The 22,973-nt window shown below is 45.3% G+C and overlaps 1 protein-coding gene across 4 annotated transcripts in view; it reads right to left on the bottom strand.

The window, feature by feature from the left end:
* Window positions 1–948: 948 nt before the first annotated feature.
* SYBU (syntabulin) overlaps window positions 949–22,973 on the bottom strand; it is a 41,938-nt gene continuing 19,913 nt past the window's right edge. For 2 of the 4 annotated variants that reach the window (XM_054193156.1, XM_054193157.1), the window contains 3 exons: window positions 8,054–8,156; window positions 4,331–4,480; window positions 949–3,017 (listed from right to left, as the gene is read on the bottom strand). In XM_054193156.1, the coding sequence (XP_054049131.1) occupies window positions 1,925–3,017; window positions 4,331–4,480; window positions 8,054–8,156 (1,346 nt within the window). In that variant the 3' untranslated portion in view covers window positions 949–1,924. Of the gene's footprint in view, window positions 3,018–4,330; window positions 4,481–5,458; window positions 5,663–8,053; window positions 8,157–9,946; window positions 10,132–22,973 lie in introns of those variants that run through there. The other 2 variants (XM_054193159.1, XM_054193158.1) reach the window with 2 other exon arrangements.

Below are 22,973 nucleotides of genomic sequence, written 5' to 3'. Positions count from 1 at the left end.
AAGTCGTCAGCAAAGAAACCCAGATGCTCTCATGGCCATCTTTGTTACCTCCTGGGGCCTATGTTACATCAAATTGTCTGTTAGATTTCTCTTCCTTAACATAATGCTTAATGAACCCTCTTGAATCTTTGCTGCGAACACAAATAATTCATAACCCAGGCACCACAGGGATGGGAAAGGTCTGCTGAGTCACCTCCATCAGCATCGGTGCGTGCCACTCAAGAGTGTGTTGCAAACACTCCCCGCGTGCTGGCCAATTATTCCTCCTCTCCTGTGGCTCACTAATAACTCCCTTCTTCCCAAAAGCTGCAGAGCGATGCATGGCACTCTCAGGCTTCAGAAGATCTCTTCTTCTCTGGGTTGCACAGGGAAATACTACGCTTGCTTTGCTGAAGGGGAAAACAGGAGGGCAGTGAGGTTTAAATGGGTGGAGGTGGTGTTGAAAGGCTTGGGTGAAGCCAGACAAACCCCACTGTTTCATCTGTTGGGTCATGTTGCCCTCCTCTGATCTACGCACAGATTTCCAGTTTTGGACATGGAGAATTCACGGTTTGATGGTCACAGTTGCATCTCAGTGTGCACACCGAGACTGCATGACTCTCATCTGGGTTAAACAAGGCCTTCTGGGCCTCTGTTTAGTGCCAGGAAGACTGTTTTTTTTCTGGGAGCACAGAAATGAGAAGTTACAAGTTTCCAGAAGACTGCATTGGGTTAAAGATTAGGTCATTTGCATCTGTTAATGCAGCGTGGGTGCGGCAGAGCGGCTGGCATGGTGTCCGCAGACCGACTGGAGCCGCCTTTTCTTGGCTGAGTGCTTACGCTTGGAGCTGCGCTTGGATTTTCTCACTCCAACTGTTCTCCTGGTCCTGATGGTTCCTTACACTCCGATACAGTGCCTCCTCCCGCTGGGCCTGAGCCTGACAGCTCAGCTGAGACAGGGCAGTTTTTATAGCTTTGCTAAAATAAAACACTCGCAAAGGTCTGATGTTTTTAACATGCTTTACTGAACTTGTGATTATAAAGGTAATTTACAATAAAGCAATTAAATAAACAATAAGTTAAAACACAATACATTTATACATAGTATTTCAAAGGGCCCGAAAGACTATTGGGTTCCAATACATTAAGACCTTAAAACAACGTTAAGATTCCAAGTGTATCCACACCTCTACTTATCATTGTAACACGGTTCAAGACTCCCAACGACGTACATTTTTGGTTACAGTCCCTGTATACGCACAAGACCAGTGAAATGCTCGAGCAATTGCACGATCGAGAAGAGCACTACACGAGACAGGCACGAACGATGTGCTGGAAGCTGCCTGGGGAATATGGGTTTTACCTCTAAATTGAATTGACACTTCGGACAACAAATGGAAAGCGCTAGCATGCTTTCTGGAGCACAGGAGTGATACCCTTAAGGGGAACGAGTCTCCACGTCACTTAACGCTGTAGTTTCACCAATGTTTTAGGTTAATGCTGCCTAAAGAAATACTCCACCTTTCTCTGGCCGTTTGCTCCTGTGCACATCTCATGCTACCCTCGAGTACAAAGCGCTTGAACGTTTGCCCGGTGAACCAGCCAGGGAAAGTGACTGCGCTTCATTTCCCTTGTCACGTTCACTGTGCAGGTGCGCTGGCACCAGAAAGACACGAGGACAGGGGAGGGACATGGAGCAGAGAGACTATTTCTGTAGGCAGCAGTACTGTTGAAAACACCAGTTAAAAACATCTTGTGGAACTACAAGGTTCAGCGTTTTTATTTTGAAACAAGGAACGTGTTTTCAAACCGATTTATAGTGCAAATCAAATAGTCAAAAGCAAAATTATGGACTCTGCCAGAATATACAATAACTTCTTATGATCTATCTCATCCCTCTTTCTCTCTGCCTCAGCCAGTTTGGTGCCCAGGGACAGAGTGGACTTTAGGTTTTGATATTGAAGGGTGTACGGCGTAAAGAGTGCAGAGCCACCAGGCAGCAACCACGAAGCAACGCTCCGATATTGTAAATGGGATCCGTTCCTCCTCTCTGAGTGCTGAAAGCCCACACGATAGTTGGTACCACAGGGGCTGCTACAGCCAGAACATCTCTGAGGAGACTGCTGCTCCAGTATCTCCTCTTTATTCCTGTCTGAGAGAAAGTACTGACATACCCAAAGGCTTCATCATCATGAGGTTCTGCAAAATCAAGTTCTTTCATGAAATGGTTTTCATTAACTCCGTGCTCCGCCTTCCTGCACGGAGACTCCATAGGAGACAAAAGGATGGCAGAGTTTGGATCACTTGGAGTTAAGTCCACTATCATGCCAGAATCACTGAAGCTTCCAAAAGAAAATTCACCCATTTCCTTCAGTGAAGAAGGTGGGCTTAGAGGACAGGCATCTTGAGCTCTGAAGATGTTTTGAATGAGCTGCTCCACATCTAGGCTATATGGCACCACATCAGTCTGGACGGCCTGTTCCACCATCATGTTGCTGCTGTTCTCCTCCTGTAAAGAAGTTAGTTTTTCATCCAGAACAATTTCAAGCATCTCTTTATTCACAGAAGAACCTGAGGGAGCTGGATCACTCAACTCAGAGGTTGTGGTGTTCAAACCCTCTTCAGATGAATCAGTTCCATTAGCTGTGTCCTCATTAAGAAGCAGCCCACTGTCTCCCACCTCCTCCAGAGCCTGGTCCTCCGTGATGAGGCTGTCTGGCATTGTGGCACACAACGCTAACGGCTTCCCCTCTGAGTCACACATGTACTCCAGGCACTGCTCATCCCTCATCTCCATGCTCTGCAGCAGATATTCCAGTTTCTTGTTTTGAACGTTTATGTCTATGAAATATTTCTGAATTTTTTTGTCTTTCTCAGCCAAGCTGTTTTTCATGGTTTCAATAACCTGTTTGAGTTGTTTAATTTCACTTCTGGCTTCCTTTAAGGCCAACTCTGCCTCCACACGATTACACTCCTCTTCAATCCAGTCTTCCCTCATCCGTCCCAGCTGAGCTTTGAGCTCTTGTATTTCTGTTTCCCTGTAGCAAAATAAAAATGTTGTAACACTTCTGCTGCCTGGTCAGTTAAAGAGTCGTGGTGAGGCCCCACCACACTGGGATGCCTACGCTGCAGAGGTGCTCCAAGAAGGAGGCAAACTCCTCCATGCACCATTTGCTGCCACCTCTGAGGGAGCGGGCAGAGATGTCAGCTGGCTGCTAAGACACACCAGCTGATTGCTAACTGGAGTCACCAACCTGGCCACATGGCTAGCAGCCTTGTGGGCTACTTCATGACCCCAGACATTTTGAGGCACAAGTGGTGGCCTCTTGGTTAGGTCCAACCAGTACAGCGCTTACCACCTCACCTATTGCCTCGTCCTGTAGGAAATGAGAAACAGCTGCCCAGATGTGTCCCCCGTGCCTGCCAGCAGCTCGTCACTTACAGCCAGAGCCAACGCTGGCCTCAGACAGCAGGATGGCTCGGGGCTGCAGGCACCCGGCTCGCTTTCACCCACCCGGCCTGGTGCGGAAACAGAGGCTGCTGCCTTGACTTGCAAGCAACCGGGGAGAGGGGACCCCCACATGAGACCCAGCCCTCACAGATGCAGAAGTCGGGCTATCCCGAGCTGGACCACCGGGTCCCTGGGACTCTGCCCTGGGGCTCCATTCCAACGGCCCTTTGGGCCCGCTTGGGCTGTGTGTGCCGGAGAGCCAGCGCTCGGAGACAACATCTGTTGCTGCGTAATGCACAGTGTCACTTCTCTGCTCAGCGTCCATACAAAGGGCTATTGTGAAAAATTCAGTATCTAAGTGACAGAAACACAAGTGGGCACGCTGGTTTGTGTAAGAGCTTTTCTTTCATTAGGGGAGAAGGGGGATGTTTGTGGTCGTAATTCACAGAATACCAGGTTAGAAGGGACGTCAGGGATCATCTGGCTCCTCTTGTGTGCCCACTTGTGTTTTTGTCACTTAGATATTGAACGCTGTCTTATTTCACTGAGTGAGGTAGAACAGGAGACTGAGGTAATACATGCTGGCAGGTAGAAACTGTTTTGTGTATAAAAGGTCTCAATGGTAATCAGACTGGTAAAAAATGATCCTTTAAAAGTATTCTTTTGTGAAAGTACAAAAAGGGGAAAAGAGACAGCTATATTCATAACTGAACTGCATGGTACGTATTCCCTGAGAAAGCTATGAAGCTTGAAATACCTGAATACAACTTAATCAGATTGATCATATTTCAAATTTCTTAATGAAAATGTTATGTGGTTAAGAAATGAGTAAAAATGTTCAGGATTCCCACCCCTAAATGCTCCTGAATAAATCTTTCTGATTTCTGAAATGAAATTTACCTTTCTTTAAGTTTGCTCTCAGATTCCTTCAGCTTTGTTTTCAGATGACGTACTGTAACTTCTTTCTGCTGCAGAGGAGTCAAATACTGCTCTGGATTCTGTGGCTTAATGCTGTGATTTTCACCACAAGAACTGTATCTCCCTGACCTCCTGAAAAAAAAGCCCAACAAAAACATCACATAACAGCATTCCTACAGTTCTTCAGTCCTGGCAAAAAGAAAAACATCCCATTGACTGATACAAAGCTTGACTCCTTGGGGGCTCCTCAGTGTCCGCACAGCTGACGCCCTCTGACAAATCAAAGTACTTGAGGAAATGGCAGACTTGTGGCTATAGCGAAAAATTTACTATTTATTGCACTTTGTTTCAGTGCCATCGCATCAAGCGGGACATTTAACTTTAAAATACTTTGCCATCCCCTCACCCGAAATGGGTGGTGTGTACAAGAGCAGGCAGCTGGGCCACTGGTAAGGACACCCAGCTGTAGACACGGCCAGGCAAGGCAGGGTAAGGACCAAGTCCAGCTGCACACGGGAGCTGTGAAGCTGAGCAGGCTGAAACCTAGATTCATCCTACCTAGCGTTAGGTGTGTATCTGACGTGTTTGGCTGTTGTGTTGCCTGAGAGAGAGAGAGGGAAGCAGCAGCAGTGTGGGGGCTATTTCTTCTCTGCAGTATGTGTCACATGCTCTGGCAGGTATCTGTTTTCTTTCTTGTACAGGACACTGCACTCCTTAGGGAGGTGCCTAAGTCTGGGCAGGGTGAATTTTTGCCCAAGTGTATAATGTTTTCTATATTTATAATGTTTTCTGTATTACCCCACTCAACTCTCTCCAAAGTGAAAGGACCCTCAGACAAAAGAACCAGTAAATCCCCATGAGAACTGATGGCATGAAACCACTTGAAGGAGCCTTGACCAAAAGTAACGTTGAATTTTACAGTGCTGAAACAATAAAGCTTTTACAAGGGATGGCGCACCCTGTTGACTGTCGAGCCACCCCTATGAGGAGTCACACCTATGCCGAGGAGCAAGGTGACCTGCTCGGCAGCTCAAACAGCTGATCCCACGTTACAGTGCAGAGAAGGCAAGTCAGTGTGCTGAACACCGGGCTGCTGAAATAAAGACTTGCCTCATCACTGGGCTGCTGTCGCTCCCTTTGTATGAGCCTGAGTTGCTGCTGCTGGCTGATGAAGCCCTGTAACTCTGGTGGATGTTAGCAGGACTCAGCTGGTTTTTGCACAGTGTTGACAAAGGGTCCTTTTCACGGGAAGCAGGTGGGCTGGTTCCAGACTTGTAGGATAAGGATCCATTATTCCGACCATAAGGGCCACGACTGGAGGGGAACCAAAACGGTTAAAGCATATTGGATTATCCTTGTCACACAACCCATTATGTGTCTTATTTTACACACAAAGTTGTCTAAACACTAAACCAGACAGACAACTGCGAGTGGCCGGGAAGAAACAAAGTCCTGAAGTCGTCATTCACTGACTGTGGGGCTCTTGGTCTGAGCTACATGACGTAGGGAAACCTCAGCCATGTGGACAGCCCAGTTCCCAGTGACTCCACCAGAATGTCCACGTTCCCTGAACCTCTGGCCCCGCTAAGTAATGAGAGGACTGCAGCAGCCTGGGTTAGTGCCAAAAGAACCAGGCGCCAGCTTTCCCCGGCCAGGCCTGCGGAGCGATGCCCGTCCGTGGGGGTTCGCTGCAAGGCTGTTTTCATGCTTCTCAGCACGCAGCCCCAGGGATCCCGGCGTGCAGTGAAAACAGATTTTGTTTGAGCCCTGTTCTTCTCTGCCTTTGGCATCCTGGGTGCTTCAGCTGTCATTGTCAGCTATTCATTTGTTTCGATACAGTTTGAACCCCACTGCGAGCAGGATGAAATGGTATATTACAATAGACAAAGGAAAGCGCGGCCTTTTCTTTCTTCCTTCCAGTTTCCCTCACACATATCTACCTTTCTTTTCCCACCCTTTATTAAATAATCTGACTGTCCACTGTGTGTGCTTGAAAGCAACTGGTATCTGCGCTGCCCGAGAGCTGCCAAGGTCCGGGGTGCCCTGAGGACAGCTTCTCGGGGTGCGTTCCTCGCCTCCTCGCTCCGTTTGCCTTCCTGCACTACCACGCTGCTACCTTTGTCCTCCCATGGAAGTTGTTCCTCTGGACTGTAACGAAAAGGCAGGTTTCAAAAAAAATACGGAAAAAGGCAAATCCAGCCAGCAAAGGAGAAGGCTCGAACATAAAAATTTAAATACCACAGAATTATGAAGCAAAATCTCTTCTTAAAATTGTTTGACTTGGTTTCCTCCCTTCTCTGAAAATGGAACAGTTTATAAGGAACAGATGGTTGAGTGGCTGCTGCAAACCTTCATCGCGCTGCTGCGGTCTGGGTGATTTTATAATTATTTTACAATGAAGTGCAGGACTGTGGTTTGTGACAACATTGAAATGTTTGACAGTGAGTTAAGTCAAACAGTTAAAAAAGAATGCATTTGCAAAGGAGGCATCTCTTTCCACTTCGTACAGCGCAGCATCAGCTCTGGTGTGAGGCAGAACTTGCACTGACTGTGCCTAACACAGCAGTGCTTTGAAGGAGCACTATTACATAGGACTTCTGTTCCGTTAAGTAGGTCAGGATGCTCTAATTTAAAGTTATATTTAAATGCACAATAATATATGAAATGATACATAATCTTACTCAAAGTAAGGCGATTTTAGAACTTCATATTATACTTAATACTGTTTTTTCCCCCAGCCAGTAACTTGGTAGATTTAATCTAAAGAGAGCTTAAGTAATGTTTATTTTTCTAACAGTCTCATGACAGAGATAGGAAACCGCTCATTAAGCATCGTTCTGCCGATCTCTGTACACTGGGGCACGCTGCGACCTTGGGGACGTCTGTGTGACTCAAGCATGCGGGTATCCCGCTGCTGGTCCCAGCTTGCCGCCAGCTCTTCCGCAAAGGGCAGGAAACCAGTCCTGGCAATTTGAACTCCTTCCACCTACTCCAAAAACAGTAACCAGCAGGGACTGCGTGGGCAGAGCACGACGCGCGCTGCTCTGTCCCAAGGCCCCTGTATTCACAAGCTGTCTGGATTTGCCCTTCACACATGACAGGGAGAAATCTTACAGAAATCTTTCATGAAAGGTTCATTTAGATAGATGACTATGACAATTTTTCTTATTTGCATAGAGTTATAATTATATAAAAGTTGGGCAAGGGTGTTTAAGAAAAGAGTGTCAAAGGCAATATTGTACACTTCTTCCCGCAAAAAATAAGGTCATGATCTGTAAAGGTGTATGCTGAGCTGACAATTTATTACAGAGAGAAAACAAAGTGATAAGACCAAAAGGTTAAGGTTAACTGGTTAGAAGTACTGCTGTATGCTGTACGAAACAACATACCCCTAGTTGTTTCCTCCTCCACTCCAGCCAACGCCTTTTCTGCCTTACCTTACTTGTTATGAATAAATAACAAAAAAATACCAGTCAGCTGATCTGGCCTATTGACAATTTTTGCTCTCCAAATACAGCATTTTTTTTTTCCTTTCTCATATTACAGCTCTCATCAGTGTAAGCGCTGCTCGATGGCACAGTGTTACCCAAATTGTTTTAAAACTCACAATGCTGGTATTGTATGTATTAACTGCAAGACCCTACAGAGTAGTCTATCTTTGCACTAGCAACACTTGCAATATTCAGGAAAAATTGTTTTGCTTACTTGCGGGAAAAAGATGATCTTTTGCTTCCAGCAGCAGACATATGGACTTCAGGCGCTGAAATACTGCCTGTGCTGCTTGAAGAGCTAAAATCGGCTTCACTCCCTGGAAAGGAAAAGGGAAGAGTGAAACACGATGGAAATTATAACTCAAAGACTGTTTTCAAAATAACAATGAATCACAAGCATCCTTCCTTTGTCCGTCCTGTGAGAATTTCAGAAGTTGCACAAATTTTCAAACATCCCTGAGGACAAGCGCTGGATTCGTTCCAGATTTTCAATATTTCTTCAGAACTGGCACTTCAGCAAGAGCAGAAAAAACATTTGGACACAAAACCCTAACGCTACAGAAGCCATTTTAAGGACTCGGCTAGGAACATTTCTTGTGGCGACCTGTTTGCTTTCTCACAGCCATCAGTAGACAAATGAGGCTGCTCACGTGGCGTCTGCAGGAGCACAGCGATTAGGAGCACGCAACTGGAACCGGAGATTTCTCTTGCTTTAAACCACATGAAAATACTACTCAGTGGGAGGAAAGCTGCTTCTGTTTTGGCTTCTGAGATTATGTACACGTACATGTATATATGTATAAACGCATATAAGCTAACAAGGTATTTGCATGTATATATGTACACACGTATGCAGGTTTTCATGTGGCATGGAAGCATAGTAAGGCAGTTCTAATAGCCTTAAAATAATCCAATAATCACGTGTGGCTCTCAAGTGCTTCTCAGGTGCTAAGCCATCTATCTGATTACTGACTTTCTATGGATCACAGCTTTTATTTCCCAAGCTCTGGCATATACAATGAAAACTGCTCTCATTTTGCTAGATCCAGTAGTAGGTAGATGTACTAAGAAAGTCTTACCATCTGGAAAAAAAACCCCACAAAAGTTAGGATCTTTTTCGGTCCATCACTCAAATGGTGAATGTCCCAAGCCATATCCGGGTCTCACGCTGCAGAGGCACAGTAGTGGATAATGACTTTATTGAGGGGATGGAAATAACTTTCCGACATCATTTAAGCAGCCGGTCAGGGGGAGCAACTCTCACCTGAGAATTTCTGGGCACCGTCCCCTGCACTGACACCCCCGGCCAGCGGCTGCAGACTTACCACAAATCCTAATTTTGCGATCTTTTCCACGAGGGGGAGATGCAGCTGCAGCTACCATCATCCCCGCTGTGGCAGATAAACCTTCGGGTGCACAACCTCTCTTAAATCCTTGGCAGAGCTGTCGGGCTTGTCTTGCACCCCTGAATACCCGGGATGGGGAAAAGGCCTTGTCGGAGCCTGTCTTCACAGCCTTACAGAGGATGAGGCTTCCATCCACCATCCTTACCATCCGGTAACTCTTAGCAACCGGTGTTAGCATCAGATGCGTTCAGATTTAACCCAATACTTTCCCAACCCCACCAAGTCCCAGCGTCGGGATCAGTCCCCGTTTCTCTGTGCCTCTGGTTCAGCCCAGCCCAGATATTCCTCTGCCCGATTTCAAATGCCTGCTGAAATGCACAGCCCAGCTCCTGAAAAGGGTCATCTGTCCCCCTCTAACCAACTCCATACCCACTATGACATCCCTGATAACCAGACCCAGGCTGCCACAGCTGTAACCAAAGTGCAAGTTTGCAAGGGAGGGAGGGAGAGCTGCAAAGCTGTTTTCTTTCACAGAGTATTTATATCATGTCTACAGATGCAGATGTCAGTGACCCTCTCCTTGGGGAAGCAAAATGACCGTGGGACATGATGTCCGAAGCTGCAACAGAATTTTCCTGATAAACAAAACACTCCCATCTACAAGCCTAAGATACCAAATACTGTCTTGGTATCACGCTACTCCCAAATCTACTTTTCCAAGCAAGACCCGAACAGGTAAACGCAACGCACAGATTTCATACCTCCGGTGTTTGGACCCCCGAAACATTCCTGCTCTTGCAAGACGCCAACAGATTTCCAAAGCCAAGTCCTGTCTGCGGCACAGAGCGCAGGAGCCCTAGCTGAGGCTCATCTCTGGTTAAGTAGACCACATCATAATCAGATCTCGCTATCGAAAGCATTTCGAGGAAGCAAGGCTTAATAATAGCCTCTTCCTGACCTGCCTGGCTCGGAGCGCAGGGCTGGGGAGGGCTGCTGAGCCAGGCACTGCCGGTAAGAGTCAGCACAGCCTGGAGATCCAGCCTCCTCCAAGGCTGAGCTTTCCGAAAGACCGAACTGCATCTGAGACCAGAACACTGTCTGCAAAGCACAAATTAACCTTTCTGTTAACAGCTGATAACCCAATTCCGATAACGGCTACACACAAGTTTAACACTGAACACAGAGACTACTTACGCTTAAAATTAGGCATGTGGCTATTTATAGGACTTTCAATAACGTTTTATAAATTAAAGGGGTCACTGCTAGTATCTGTTCCAAGTGTGTTAGTTACGCTCAAGCCAGCTTTGTGTGTAGCAGAGCTCGACAGCAATGTTACTAGGAGACTTTACAAAATATTTTCTGCCATTTGGTAGACATCTCTAAGCAAAACAACATGGCATCTATCCATATAATATCAATTGCAACATACTCTCCTGGGTAAATGTGACTTCTGTCTTACAAACGTCTTAACAAAGAGGTGAAACTCCTTGCCTAGCAGCAATATGGGCAGGAGCTGAACGCGGCCTCTCATCTTTCCTAACGCCATTCTCCAGGCTGACAGCTCCCTAGGGACATCTGTTGACTATTTTTGTTGCTGTGACAATGTGATTGCAAAAGCTCAACACATGTAAGCCCCAGAACAGCCTGTCAATTCAGCATTAACCATGAAAGAGGCTGCCATTTCTCAGAAACATGTTACTTTGTCCTAACTGTCCGTAACACTTGTTTTGCCCTGATCTGAGGCTTCCTTGGCCAAGACGACTGTCTTACCCACCCTTTCCTGCAAAACACGGCACATGTTGAGCCGCTGGCTTCAGCAGTATCCCATTTGAAATTCATTCATACATATTCTTCCATGCTGCAAGCCACTCAGCGTCACACTACCAACAGCCTGCCCGCAGGCAAGCCAGCTCAGGAATATGCTTTGATGGAAACGCTCGTGCCGCACGTAGGACATCCGATGCCAGGGGGCCAGTCGCTCCCGCCTCCCGTGGCCCGGCCGCCGACTCCGGGCAGCAGCAGGCCCATGCCATGGGAGTGGAGCTGTGCACTGCTCTGTGCTATGGGATGAACAACACATGGATGGCCAACAAATCAGCTGAGACAGCTGGGGTTGTTCAGCCTGGAGAAGAGGAGGCTCCGGGGAGACCTTATAGTGGCCTACCAGTACCTGAAGGGGGCTTACAAGAAAGCTGTGGAGGGTCTGTTTGCAAGGGCATGCAGCAGTAGGATGAGGGACAATGGCTTTAAACTAGAGCAGGGTAGGTTTAGATGAGACATTAGGAAGAAATTCTTCACAATGAGGCTGGTGAGACACTGGAACAGGTTGCCCAGAGAGGTGGTGGAGGCCCCATCCCTGGAGACATTCGAGGCCAGGCTTGATGAGGCTCTGAGCAACCTGATATAGTTAAAGATGTCCCCGCTTACTGCAGAGGGGTTGGACTAGATGACCTTTAAAGGTCCCTTCCAGGCCAACACATTCTATGATTCCATGAAAGTGCTGTAATATTTTCCAGGAGTGCTCCTTGCCTGGAATCTGAGAAGCACAACTTAGCCAGGGGCAGAGAGGGTGGTGATGGTCCAACAGATGCGTCTGCTCATCTGCGCCGTGGGTTGGGGACCACTGCTCTGGGAGCTAACACCATCAACTGGGAAACCTCCTACTAATTACTGAAGGGCAAATTTCCCATCCTGCATGTGATGCAACTGCAAATTTCGGGGTGCAATTGAGGGGAGGGAGAAAGAGCTGCCTGTGCACGGGCCTGTATGCCTCCAGCTGGCACTGGCGCGTGTTTATCCCACTTGTGCAGGTGTGGGATAACCATCACACCCACACCTTGGGCGTCAAAAGGCCCCACCTCTGACTCTGTTCTCTGCACTGCCTCAGCCACAGCACACAGTACAGTGACCGTGTCACGCACTGCTTTCACAGCTTCTACAGAGTGGGTGTATTGGGCCTACCAGGACAGTATGCGAGCACAGAAATACCACGTCATATATGTACATATGGATATAGAGACAGTATATGCATATACCTTTCTTACACAGAGTCACGCAATAACCCCACATGCGCGCCTGGAGTCCGGCATCCCAGTCTGCTATGTCTAGCCATTGCAGACAGTTGGATACCTTGTTGTGTGGTCTTCTGGCCTCAATATTAAAATTTTGCTTGCACTTTAGCATCCAATCCTTTTCCTTCTATAACTTGCTTGTGTGCATTTTATTGTCCATTTGGTATCTAAATAGTAAGATTAAAATACGCAAAAAAAGGAAAAAGCTCAAGTAGTATCTGTGACAGGAACACTGACAGCTGACCAGCAGAACTGGATTCCCGACACTCAGGATGCATATGAGCTCGTTAAAATTTTTTCTTTTTGTGTAAGTCTTCCCTATTTGCAACTTCACTACTGCTTCATAGCTGCCAAAGTATATAAACCACAAAGCTTATCTATCTTCTGACTCCATAAACATGACCTTTTATATATATATATATATATATATATATATATCACTCTTGAGGCTAGGTTTTGCATATAGTCACCCAGTGAAACAGAGCTGTAAATAAAACAGTGCTGACAGAGACAGCTTGTCCTCAAAATGTAAAGCACTTAAATTTGCTGACCTTCCTTGCCTTCAAAAGCATCCTGTTATACAGCAAAGAGACCAAAATATGCATATATGTTCACCAACTCTGGTGCAGCAACTGAGGAATAAGTGGCACACGGTCTCCGTAGCTAGCTTTATTTAGAGACCCCCAAGGGAAGAGACAGGGCCTGACTGCGCACAAAAAAAAAAAACAAACAGGAAAGCCATTAGAAGCAGCTGGAAAAGTAGAGAGAATTCAGTTGTAATGCCTACTATTGAAAGGACCTGTATTTTTAAGAGACTTGTTTTCATTTATCTTAAAACTTTTAACTCACAGCTACATCTCTAGTTCCAATTTTTAACAGCATAAGCTGTTACCAGAAAAAACTAACGCTGCTTCTTTCCTTTTTAATAGAGGGTTGCTCCTGCAAGATTGTTTTTGTACACCACAAGCAATCTAGGAAAGAAAACCACACTGCTCACATGCACTGAGAAATGTTAGAAAAAGCAGCTGCAAAGAAGCGACGAAGTCTTGCTTTAGCATTTCAGGCTTTTCTGCAGATAACGCCCTTAAAAATGACCCATTTTAAGGGCAAAGTCTCCTAGTGGGAAATGTACTCAATTCACAGTGCCAAGCCCATTGCTGACAGTGGGTTTTGGTTCCAGTCCCTGGCCTTTGACTTATTACTTATTTGACTTACTATTACTATACGTGAGACTCTTGGATTTACTATATATTTCCCACCAAACAGTAACTGGGTAAGAGCAGATACAATCCTGGGAGCAAGAAGCAGGACACAGAACTCTCCCCCGTGTGGGCGGCTCTAGTCTTTGGGCGACACAAGCTGCTCTACCTCTGCCCATGTCTCATACGCTCCACTACCGTGAGGTCTAGAGTCAGTGGAGGAAGATGAGGATGCCCAGTAGGTCGCAGTGGTTCATGAACTCTTAAGAGAGGTGTGGATTTGAACTCCTTTAGTCTAAGGAGGGCACTGAACTTGGATCTTTTCCCTGGGCTCTAACTGCTCAGCAGTGACACAAACCAGGGTGTTAGCGCTGGCCATATTTCAAAGGAATAAAACGTGCTGTTTGCCTGCGCTCACAAAGACAGTCTGGCTCCGGTATGGACGTCCAGAGTGAATCCGAGGCACACATGCGGGCACACTCAGGAGTACAAGTAGGTGGCCAAATCTGGGGGACAGGCGCTTGTCTCTGGCATCTCCTGTGGACTAGTGGAGGTGTGTTCCTGCACAGCATGCTCTCCGCTGTGAATCCTGGATTTTGGTACCTAACCATCCCCTCTGATCTTATATGCAGTTTAGTCACCGAGATCAGAGTTGTGAGTTGCACTCCCAGGATGACGGAGGGGAGCTGGGCACAGCAATGCCTGGCACGGTCAATCCTCAGGGTACCAAGAGGCACCCCCTCCCCTGTCCGATGAAGCCATCACTCCCTGCACATCGGTGGCCATCCACCTGACTGCTTGCCAGTGCTCCCTCATCAGACAAATCTGTTAATCATGTTTCAGCTGATTGCACACTGCGGTAGCACCTGGTCACTCGGGCAGCTGGCAAAGAGACAGTGCAAAAAATCTTTCAGTGTGACTCTTCATAAACTGTTCAAACCTGCTGTGTGAGGAGAGTTCCAAAATCAGACAGGAGATTTTTGGGAAAAACTGCAACTCAGATCCTGCTTCCCCACATCTGGATCTAAACTCAGTTTTACAAATGATCTCCTCAATTCAGACTGCTGGTTGTGTGATCTAAACTAATTATTTATCTCGATTTCCGCTCATTTTGCATGCTTATTCTTCTTACTTTGAAAGAAGGTTTGTTATCAAATAATCAAAATTTATCTCATTAAGCAGTTTTCTGATCTCATCTAAATACTACAGTTTCGGTAGTAATCTGAACTACATTAATGCAAATTATAAGCACTGCAGATCTCAAAATGAATACAGAATGCGACTTGTGTATGCTGTGAAACCACAATCAATGAAGCTCTTCTCTAAAACCACAGTCACTACAAACTAATTACTGATATTGGCTGAGAGCCATCATGTATATTCTGCATATCACTATAATCTGGGCTTGTGTTTTTCTTAATTATTTTTAATTCATGGATTTGTAGAGCAGCCACAAGCGGATGCTGGAACAGACAAAGAGCACTGCAAGTTGGGTTTTTTTGTTTCTGCTTTATATATCTTAAGGAGATTCTTCATACAGAAATCAGCCTGACCTAATTATTTTCTGTGCTTCTATGTGCAGTTTGAGCTGTTCTAACACCACCTTAAAAATGGCTCCCATAAATTTTCTCTTCTCAGCCTGAAATGACCTTTGTCAGGGGGAACATATGTTCACGGAGCAGAAGGGAACAGTCTGGGGAACTTATCTTCCTGTTCAAACAAAAAGGCTCTTTGGATCAGAGACGGAAGGATGCTACTTTGCTACACCAACCTCTATAGAAACGTTGAGACTGGAGGTTCAAAAAATACACTGAGAGTCGTATAACACAATATTCAACTTGAATTAGACAGTTTTATAAAATATATATGGAAATCCACCTACGGACACAAGTATCTTTCATAAGGAAGAACGTAGTGTCACCTCAGAAGATTTTTCATATACCTGGAGGTACTATTTGGTCTGCTTGAAAGGAAATGGATAGGCTGGTCTGAAGTATTTTTAGGAGCTGGAAAATGTCATCTTTGGCAGGGATGACTTAGCAGTACACAGAAAGGGAGCGAACTCCATCACAGGCTGGGAAAACATCCCAGCCCTCCCGTCACGTTGGTGGCAGAAGTTTAACAAAGGGCTTTCAGAGGCCCCTTCAACACATCTCCTAAATCTGGTTCCCATGCGTGAGGAGGAGAGGGGCTGGCCGGTGCACAGCAATTAACTGCGCAGGCACGCGCTCACTGCATATACGCAAATGCATGAAATCGCAGGCTAAGCCTGATTCAGCTGAAAGCTTTTGCACAGTCACCCTTAATATAAGACATATGGTTTTCATTATAACATGCATAAAACATTTTAAATCAGCCTGGCATGTTTTCAACAGGGAAGAGAAAAATACTGCAATGAGAAACGTATCTGGGAGGTAAATAACTAAACAGCCCTGCAGCCCCAGGATGAAACGGAAAATTTGTCATAAGCTAATCAATATTTACTGTAATGCACACGTTGAAATGATTACAAAAAAATAATAGAGTTCGAATGTCATCTATTGAAACGAACAGTAAAACCTTACCCAGTATATTGATTGGTTGCCTAAACTATAAATTTTACAGTAACAAAGGCAAGGTAGGTCTGAGGGCAATGCATTTCAAGTTATGACTGCTGTCATTTCCTGCTTCCCCCCCCCCCCCAATAGCACCCGTATCGTTAAGAAGCACAAATGACAGACAAGAAGCCTGTGCTTTTTCAGCTTATTAATCCTTGTGGGTTTGTGGTCACACTGCATTCTGCCAACTCCAGCAAAGAGTCACAGCCCGCCCGGATTTCGAAAGCCAACAGCTTCCTATTACTTACAGAATTTGAGAAGGGAGGAACAGAGACCTGTAATGAAGTTCCTCAGCATGGAAGCAAGACAAGGCTTGTAATACTACTAAAATATGAAACAAACCCAGCAGAATTTTCATTTCCTTTAAATACGTTTTATGTAACGGTTTATATAAGATACGCTATTATAGGGTAAGTTTACTATTTTGTTATGTCACATTAAAGGCAATATATTTCAAGCTCCTTGGGGAAGCGATGTCCACCTTTGCAGTGGCTGGAGACTGGATTTATGAAAGGATGCCAGGTCCCCAGCTCCCAGGGGGGATTTCTGGAAGTGGTGCTTTCCCTACCTGTCACCTCACTCGGTAATGCCTACAACGGTCTCCCATCAGCAAAGCTTCTCAGCTGCGTGAAACTCTTGTTTCTCGGCATGCCTAGATGCAGGTCAGCTTTAAAAGCGCTGAACAGTCTGATGCCCGGCTCCTGTCTACACACCGGGGTGGGTGTTTCATGCTACATCAAACACACCAGGGTCCACACAAAATCAGCCCAAGGAAAGCTCTCTTCCGCTGTTTGCTTTGATGGGGAAAGAAAGGATCCACCTGGGACTTATTTTCAGGGCCAGACTTAGCTTTGAACAGGATGAGGCTGCACATCATCTCCCCGCCACAGCACCAGGAACACGCACCGCATCCAGCAGCAAGAACCGGATGAGGAGATGGGTACCCCTCCGCTCAGCTCATCGCACCCCTCTCCAGCTCCTCTGTAAATCCACCCACTTTAGGATGCCTGCCTGTCTTCATTACCCTCTGCTACACAGGGGAATCCAAACAGGCCTGAGTTTCCCACAGCTGCCACCTCCATCAGGAGACCCTACCCAACCCCTGCGCCCAACACACCTGAGAAAACTAAGCTCTACAATCTAGAGCTTTGGGCAAAGTTGGGCAACCTCTACCTAGTTGCTCTTCTGGCTGCTGGGTTTATTTATTTATTTATTTTTAGTTTATTTATTGGAACAGAAACTGAACGTATTATTCCTCCCTTCTGCTAGGCTCCTCCTGAGCTGAGAATCATAACTTCAAGTGAAAACCAAGAGTGGAGGCATCTAAAACACAGCTTCACCAGGATTTACAAATCTAGGTACATAAAAGCAAGTAAAATACCACTGCTTAAACAGACCAAATGTTCAAAATGCCACCGCTATCTGCAAAGACCTGCTTAGCTGTCTATGGTTGAGCTTCCTCTTTTGAGCCCAGTAACCACCAACTTACCCGATGTCTTTATACCACAGTGAAAACACATAAATGAGATTTGCATGATTAAAATACAGTCCCTTAGCTTTCCGTGTCTATGTATAAATAGATACATAAGCACAAGGAATACAGTAGACATATCCACTCAATACTGCTCAAAATTATTTAAAGTAATCACTCTGAGGGAAACAAAGACTTTCAGGAGGTAATTTGGTCACCAAAAAACAAAATTCAGAGAACACTGAAACTATTTAAATGAAACATGGACAGAAAATGGAAAACCAGAATTTTCTACTTTCTGTTTGAAATTACGCTTGAATTTTGGAAACTGCCAAATTTCTTTCTTCTCTTAAAAAGGGGGTAAAAACATTAAAAAAATCTCCCCAAACAGTCCAAATATTTTAGATTGAATATTGTCTTTCTTCAGTCTGAAACAAAGGTTTTCTTCAATGTTTTGATTTGGCAGCAAACCCCCACATCAGTTATTTGTGTAGCTCCACTTTGAACCTAATAAGATGTCAGACAAAAAAGAAATACGGGATGTAAAGGAAAATACAAAAGGAAATAATCTATCAATTCTTGAGTAAACATTGCTCAGAAAACAGTTTAAATCCCAGGATTCTCATTAAAAAGGCATTAATAACCTGGAGGAATTCCAAAAAAGGTCAACAATAATGATAACAGGATCACAGGCCACTGTTTATGAAGGGAGATTAAGGGAACGCAATTTGTATATTCTAAGATAAAAATAAATACTGGCAACACTGTTTATCATGGGGAGGAGGAATACAGCTGGAAAACAGTAAAGGAAACCATGGAACAGTAACACAGGATTCTGGCTGCGATGTGTGTTATTTCATGAAAAATGACTTCAAATAAAAACTGATGGTTGGTGGGAGTCGTGCATAGTAAAACGTAGCTGGAGTAGGTTCAGAATACTTTAAGCAGGGAATCAGAAAGCTATTTTAAATGTTGGCATAAATAATACAGAATGTAATTTGAAAGTAGAGCACAAAAAAAAAAATTCTCCTAAGGGAAGATTCACAATGGCCTCTTTCGTATGCACGGTACTTCTTTCTCTGGAGGTGAAGTGGGCTGAAAACCACAGAAAACAGCCAGGAGGAGCAGAAAATTCACTGCAGTAAACACACAAATCACAAAACATGTTCTAGCTTGACCTCACATGTGTTTTAAAACAAACAGTTAAGAGTGTGCAGTGTGTATGGCATCAGTTTCTCTTTTTTGGCTCATATTCCACTCCGGATTAGCAGAGGAGAGAAAAAAAACCTTCTTGAATATATAATTTATTTTTTTTTTCCAGTAAAGATTACAGCTATTGCCATCTTCCAAACCTGCCTCAACTGTGCCCTCTAAACCCCAGTGCCCTTCTTACACCAGGCACTCTGCCAGCTTTTCCAGATGCAGGAGCACGTCCCTGCAATCCCCAGGAGGCCTGCATCTCTAGCAGAAGGCATTTGGAGCTAAAAGATGAACTGGCCGGCACATGTTCACCCTGTCCTTCAGCCCAGGCAGCCCCTGCAGAACTCCCATATCGGTGTGCCTGACGCACTGCGGTGTGCGGTCCAAACCGTGGCCCCCAGGGACCCAGCGCAAGGCCCAGCTGGAGACTGCGGCCATCCTGATCCGGCGGCCACAGCCTCCCTGTAACGGTGGCTGTCCCACTTTCTGTACATCTGGAGCGGGACAATTAACAGGCCAGAGAGAGAAAGGAGTTATGGTGTGCCTGCTGGGAACTCGGCTTCAAACCCACAGTAAAACGGTTACTAAATTATCCAAAGTGGAGCAGCCGCCCTGGGAGCGGCTGCCCGCATCCCCTCAGCCGGCCCAGCAGCCCGCTACGAGGGCTCTTTGCTCCTTTGTGCCCGTCCATCCTCCAAAAGAGGCGCAAACACATCTAAATGTAATTTTCTTTTCCCTTTACTGAACTAAATAACGGGGACCTCCTTTTATTTATTGATTTTTCATTGTGAGGAAGGAGATAAGCTCCTAACTGCAGAAGATTTGTGCCCCAGACCCTGAATTGCAGGGAGCATGTGCCACCAGCTCACAGCCGGGCAGGTCACTATCTTTGGTCAGGTGGGACTCAGACTTTCACCTTTTACTTGCCAGTTCCTCCTTTGCAACTTGCTGGCTTCTTTTTTGGATCCTCCATTTTCACTGTGACACCTGGGCGCTTGCTGCAGCCCGGGAGTCTTCTGAACAAAAAGAGATATACGTATGTCTTGAGAGGCCACAGCCCAACCACTAATTGCCTACGTCTCTACTAAGCAACACCGGGAATAATTTTTCTGAAGAGGGCAGACTATAAAATTTGTGACACAGAATTAAAAGATTGTTTTTCTAGGCCACTTTATCAGGAACTTGTAGATTTGGGTTCAAAATACGAAACACTTTAAAGCCAAAACACTCTTTGTAGCTGCTACTTTGCTTGTTCTCATTTGAAAGCAATACTTGGCTATTTGAACTTGTTTTCTACATCAATCCAAGCAAATTTGTTTAAATTCAAAGTTTAAATCTAAAATATATATAAATCCAAACTAAAAAAAAAATAGCACCGCGCTAATAATTTTTACTTAACTTTGTAAGCAACTTTGGCTCAAAATACTTATATTTGGATTATATTCCAATATTGTCTCTCGGAAGTTACAGGGCATTTTTTTCACTTCTATGATACAGAATCTCCTCGTGCAATGCTAGGCACCTTGGGCATGGTCCTTAGAAACAGGACAAACAGAGCATGCCTGAGCTTATAAGGGATGAACAGAAGAGGAAAAGGCACCTAATTAGACCTATTTGAAGATCCACGTGTGATCTTCAAACACAAACTTTCTTCTGCAAGTGAATGTTTAAGACTGACTTTCTGTTTGTTTGTGGTTTTTTTTGTTTTGTTTTTTAAAAAGAGAAATAGAAGAGGCAGACGTGGGACTTGGCTTCAGTAGGAGCTAACAGCAGAGTTGCAGAGACCTGATAAGGACCACAGGAGATGGGGGTGGGATTCATTTGACTAAACGTGGATGTCTCTCATGTAGACACCCATGTCTGAGCCAACCTTGGTCCCATTTTCAGTCAACAGAGAGTTAGTCGGTATAACCAGTGAGTTTAAGGTACTGTTTATCTTATCCTAAAGTAAATGCTTATATATTTGTTCAGAAAGACTGCACATTAGATTCACTGATTTTATTCACTGTATCTCTGTTAAAACAAAGTAGGACTTCAGTGTGCTTGTGAAGGCAGAGACAATTACAACAACATTACAGATATGGAATTCAAGTCAGAAAAATTACAGGCCGTCTCTACCCAGTTTGGCTCAAAAACAAGAGTTCACATCTCCCTCACATCCAAAACAAGTCCTGTAAACCCCAGGAGAATGGAAATGTCAGATTCACCCGTTAAAGCTGTTTGACCTCCTATGAGCAATGGGACCAGTCATTGGACCAGAGGAAGACAGCCAGTCCCTAGTCGCAGCCCACAGCTCCTGAAGGTTGTCTAAGGAGACTTGTAGATTCAAATTTCAACCTCTTCTGGATCACAAATACCAAGGGATATATGCCAGAGAGAGGAGCTCCAACAGGATCTACTGGCTGTGCTGGGTCTTCTGTTGACCCAACTGAGAGGTACCTCTCCAAAATGGGGTGGTCTCCAGGAAGACCTTATAGCAGCCTTCCAGTACTTCAAGGGGGCCTACAGGAAAGATGGGGGAGGGACATTTATCAGGGAGCATAGTGATAGGATGAGGGCTAACAGTTTTAAACTGAAAGAGGGCAAATTCAGATAAGGTATCATGAAGAAATTCTTTACTGTGAGGGTGGTGAGGCACTGGAACAGGTTGCCCAGAGAGTTTGTGGATGCCCCATCCCTGGAAGTGTTCAAGTCCAGGCTGGATGGGGCTTTGGGCAACCTGGTCTAGTGGGTGGTGTCCCTGCCCATTGCAGGGGGTTTGGAAGTAGATGATCTTTAAGGTCTGTTCCAACCCCAACCATTCTATGATTCTGTAAAAACTGTCATAGAGACCCAAACATTCTGAAGCATGTGGGGCCGGGGGGGGGGGGGGGGAAGGGCTGGGCTGTGGACCCTTCAACAGCGGCTGCCACCCCACCACCAGACCTCCCAGTGCTGGTCGCCTTCCAGACCTCACAGCACCGACTGCTACAACACACCAAACCTTCACAGGGTGACGCCCCGCCATGCTCAACTGCAACATGCAAGCTTTGAGGGTAGCATGGGCTTGAACCCAGACATGGCATCCTCACTCCTGGAGGGCGAGATGTGTATGTTCATTTCCCCGCGAAGCACACCCCGGTCCTCTGGTACCCATGGCGACCGAGTCTTTAATAACTCCCTGTGCTGGCAGGTCAAGTAAGCAAATCTACACAGCTCCATAGCAACAGACGTGAAATTAAAGCGGATCCCATCAGGAAAATATGCAGGAGGGCTCAGTGCATACAGAATTATTATCCGGAAACACATTTAAAAAAAATCAGCAGTAGCTATTTTGTGTAGGCCCAAAATAAAAGGCAAATGAGAAAAAGGAACAGGGTCGAAAACTGCCACAACTGTATTTGTTAAACTCTGCGTTAGAAAAGATCTCAGAAACTTTATTGTCCCCCAAAAAATTATCAAGTCCACAAATAAGAAAGAGAGAAAAGTAAGATTAAAACTGTACAGGAAATAAATGTTGCATACCATTGGATCTGAACATCAGGATAGTTATGTGATCTGCGGGACAGAAGTGAGGCATTTGAACCATGTGCTTACATCTGGGAAAGATGACACATCCTCAAGTGCTTCCTCCCTTTCTACTGCCAAGGTGATGTTTTAAAAAGCAGATGGAAAGCCTTCCACAAACACATGCAATTGACCACTGTGTATCTGCTCTTTGCCAAGTATCGAGCTGCTTAAAAATCTAATGCTCAAGCTAAAGCCCATCCTCATAAGGTTTAAGCTACTCAAGGAACCTGGGCTTTTGTTCTACCTCTTTTCACTTGCAAGCTCCCCTGCACCCCGAGGATTTATGCTTATCAATAAACACAGGCACATCAAGAGATGCTTATTATTAATTCAAAAAGTTTAAGGAGGTACAAAAGAAATATATGGAGAACTTAGAGCCATAGGCAAGATGCTCCATCATTTGTTATCAACTTACTTCACTCGGTCCATCCTCAGACCAATCTTTTTGTTCTATGACCGATTATTTAAAATACACTGAATCAGGTGTAGCTCATCTCCTAATTTCAGTATTCCTACAGACATGACACCAGCCACATGCTTAACTATCTGAATATTCTCAGGAATGGAGGCACAGATCTTCCCATCTTCACAGCACAAGTAAAGTTATGGCTGATTGCAGGATGGGTGCATGGTGATTAAATCTTGCATTTGTAACCGGGTTAAATGTTCTTTGACATACCCTTGTTCTTAATTATCCCTCC

Source organism: Rissa tridactyla, chromosome 2 (genome assembly GCF_028500815.1).
Source record: "Rissa tridactyla isolate bRisTri1 chromosome 2, bRisTri1.patW.cur.20221130, whole genome shotgun sequence".
NCBI lineage: Eukaryota > Metazoa > Chordata > Aves > Charadriiformes > Laridae > Rissa > Rissa tridactyla.
Note: the sequence above shows the minus strand (reverse complement) of the source record. Positions and strands in the feature narration are given on the sequence as shown.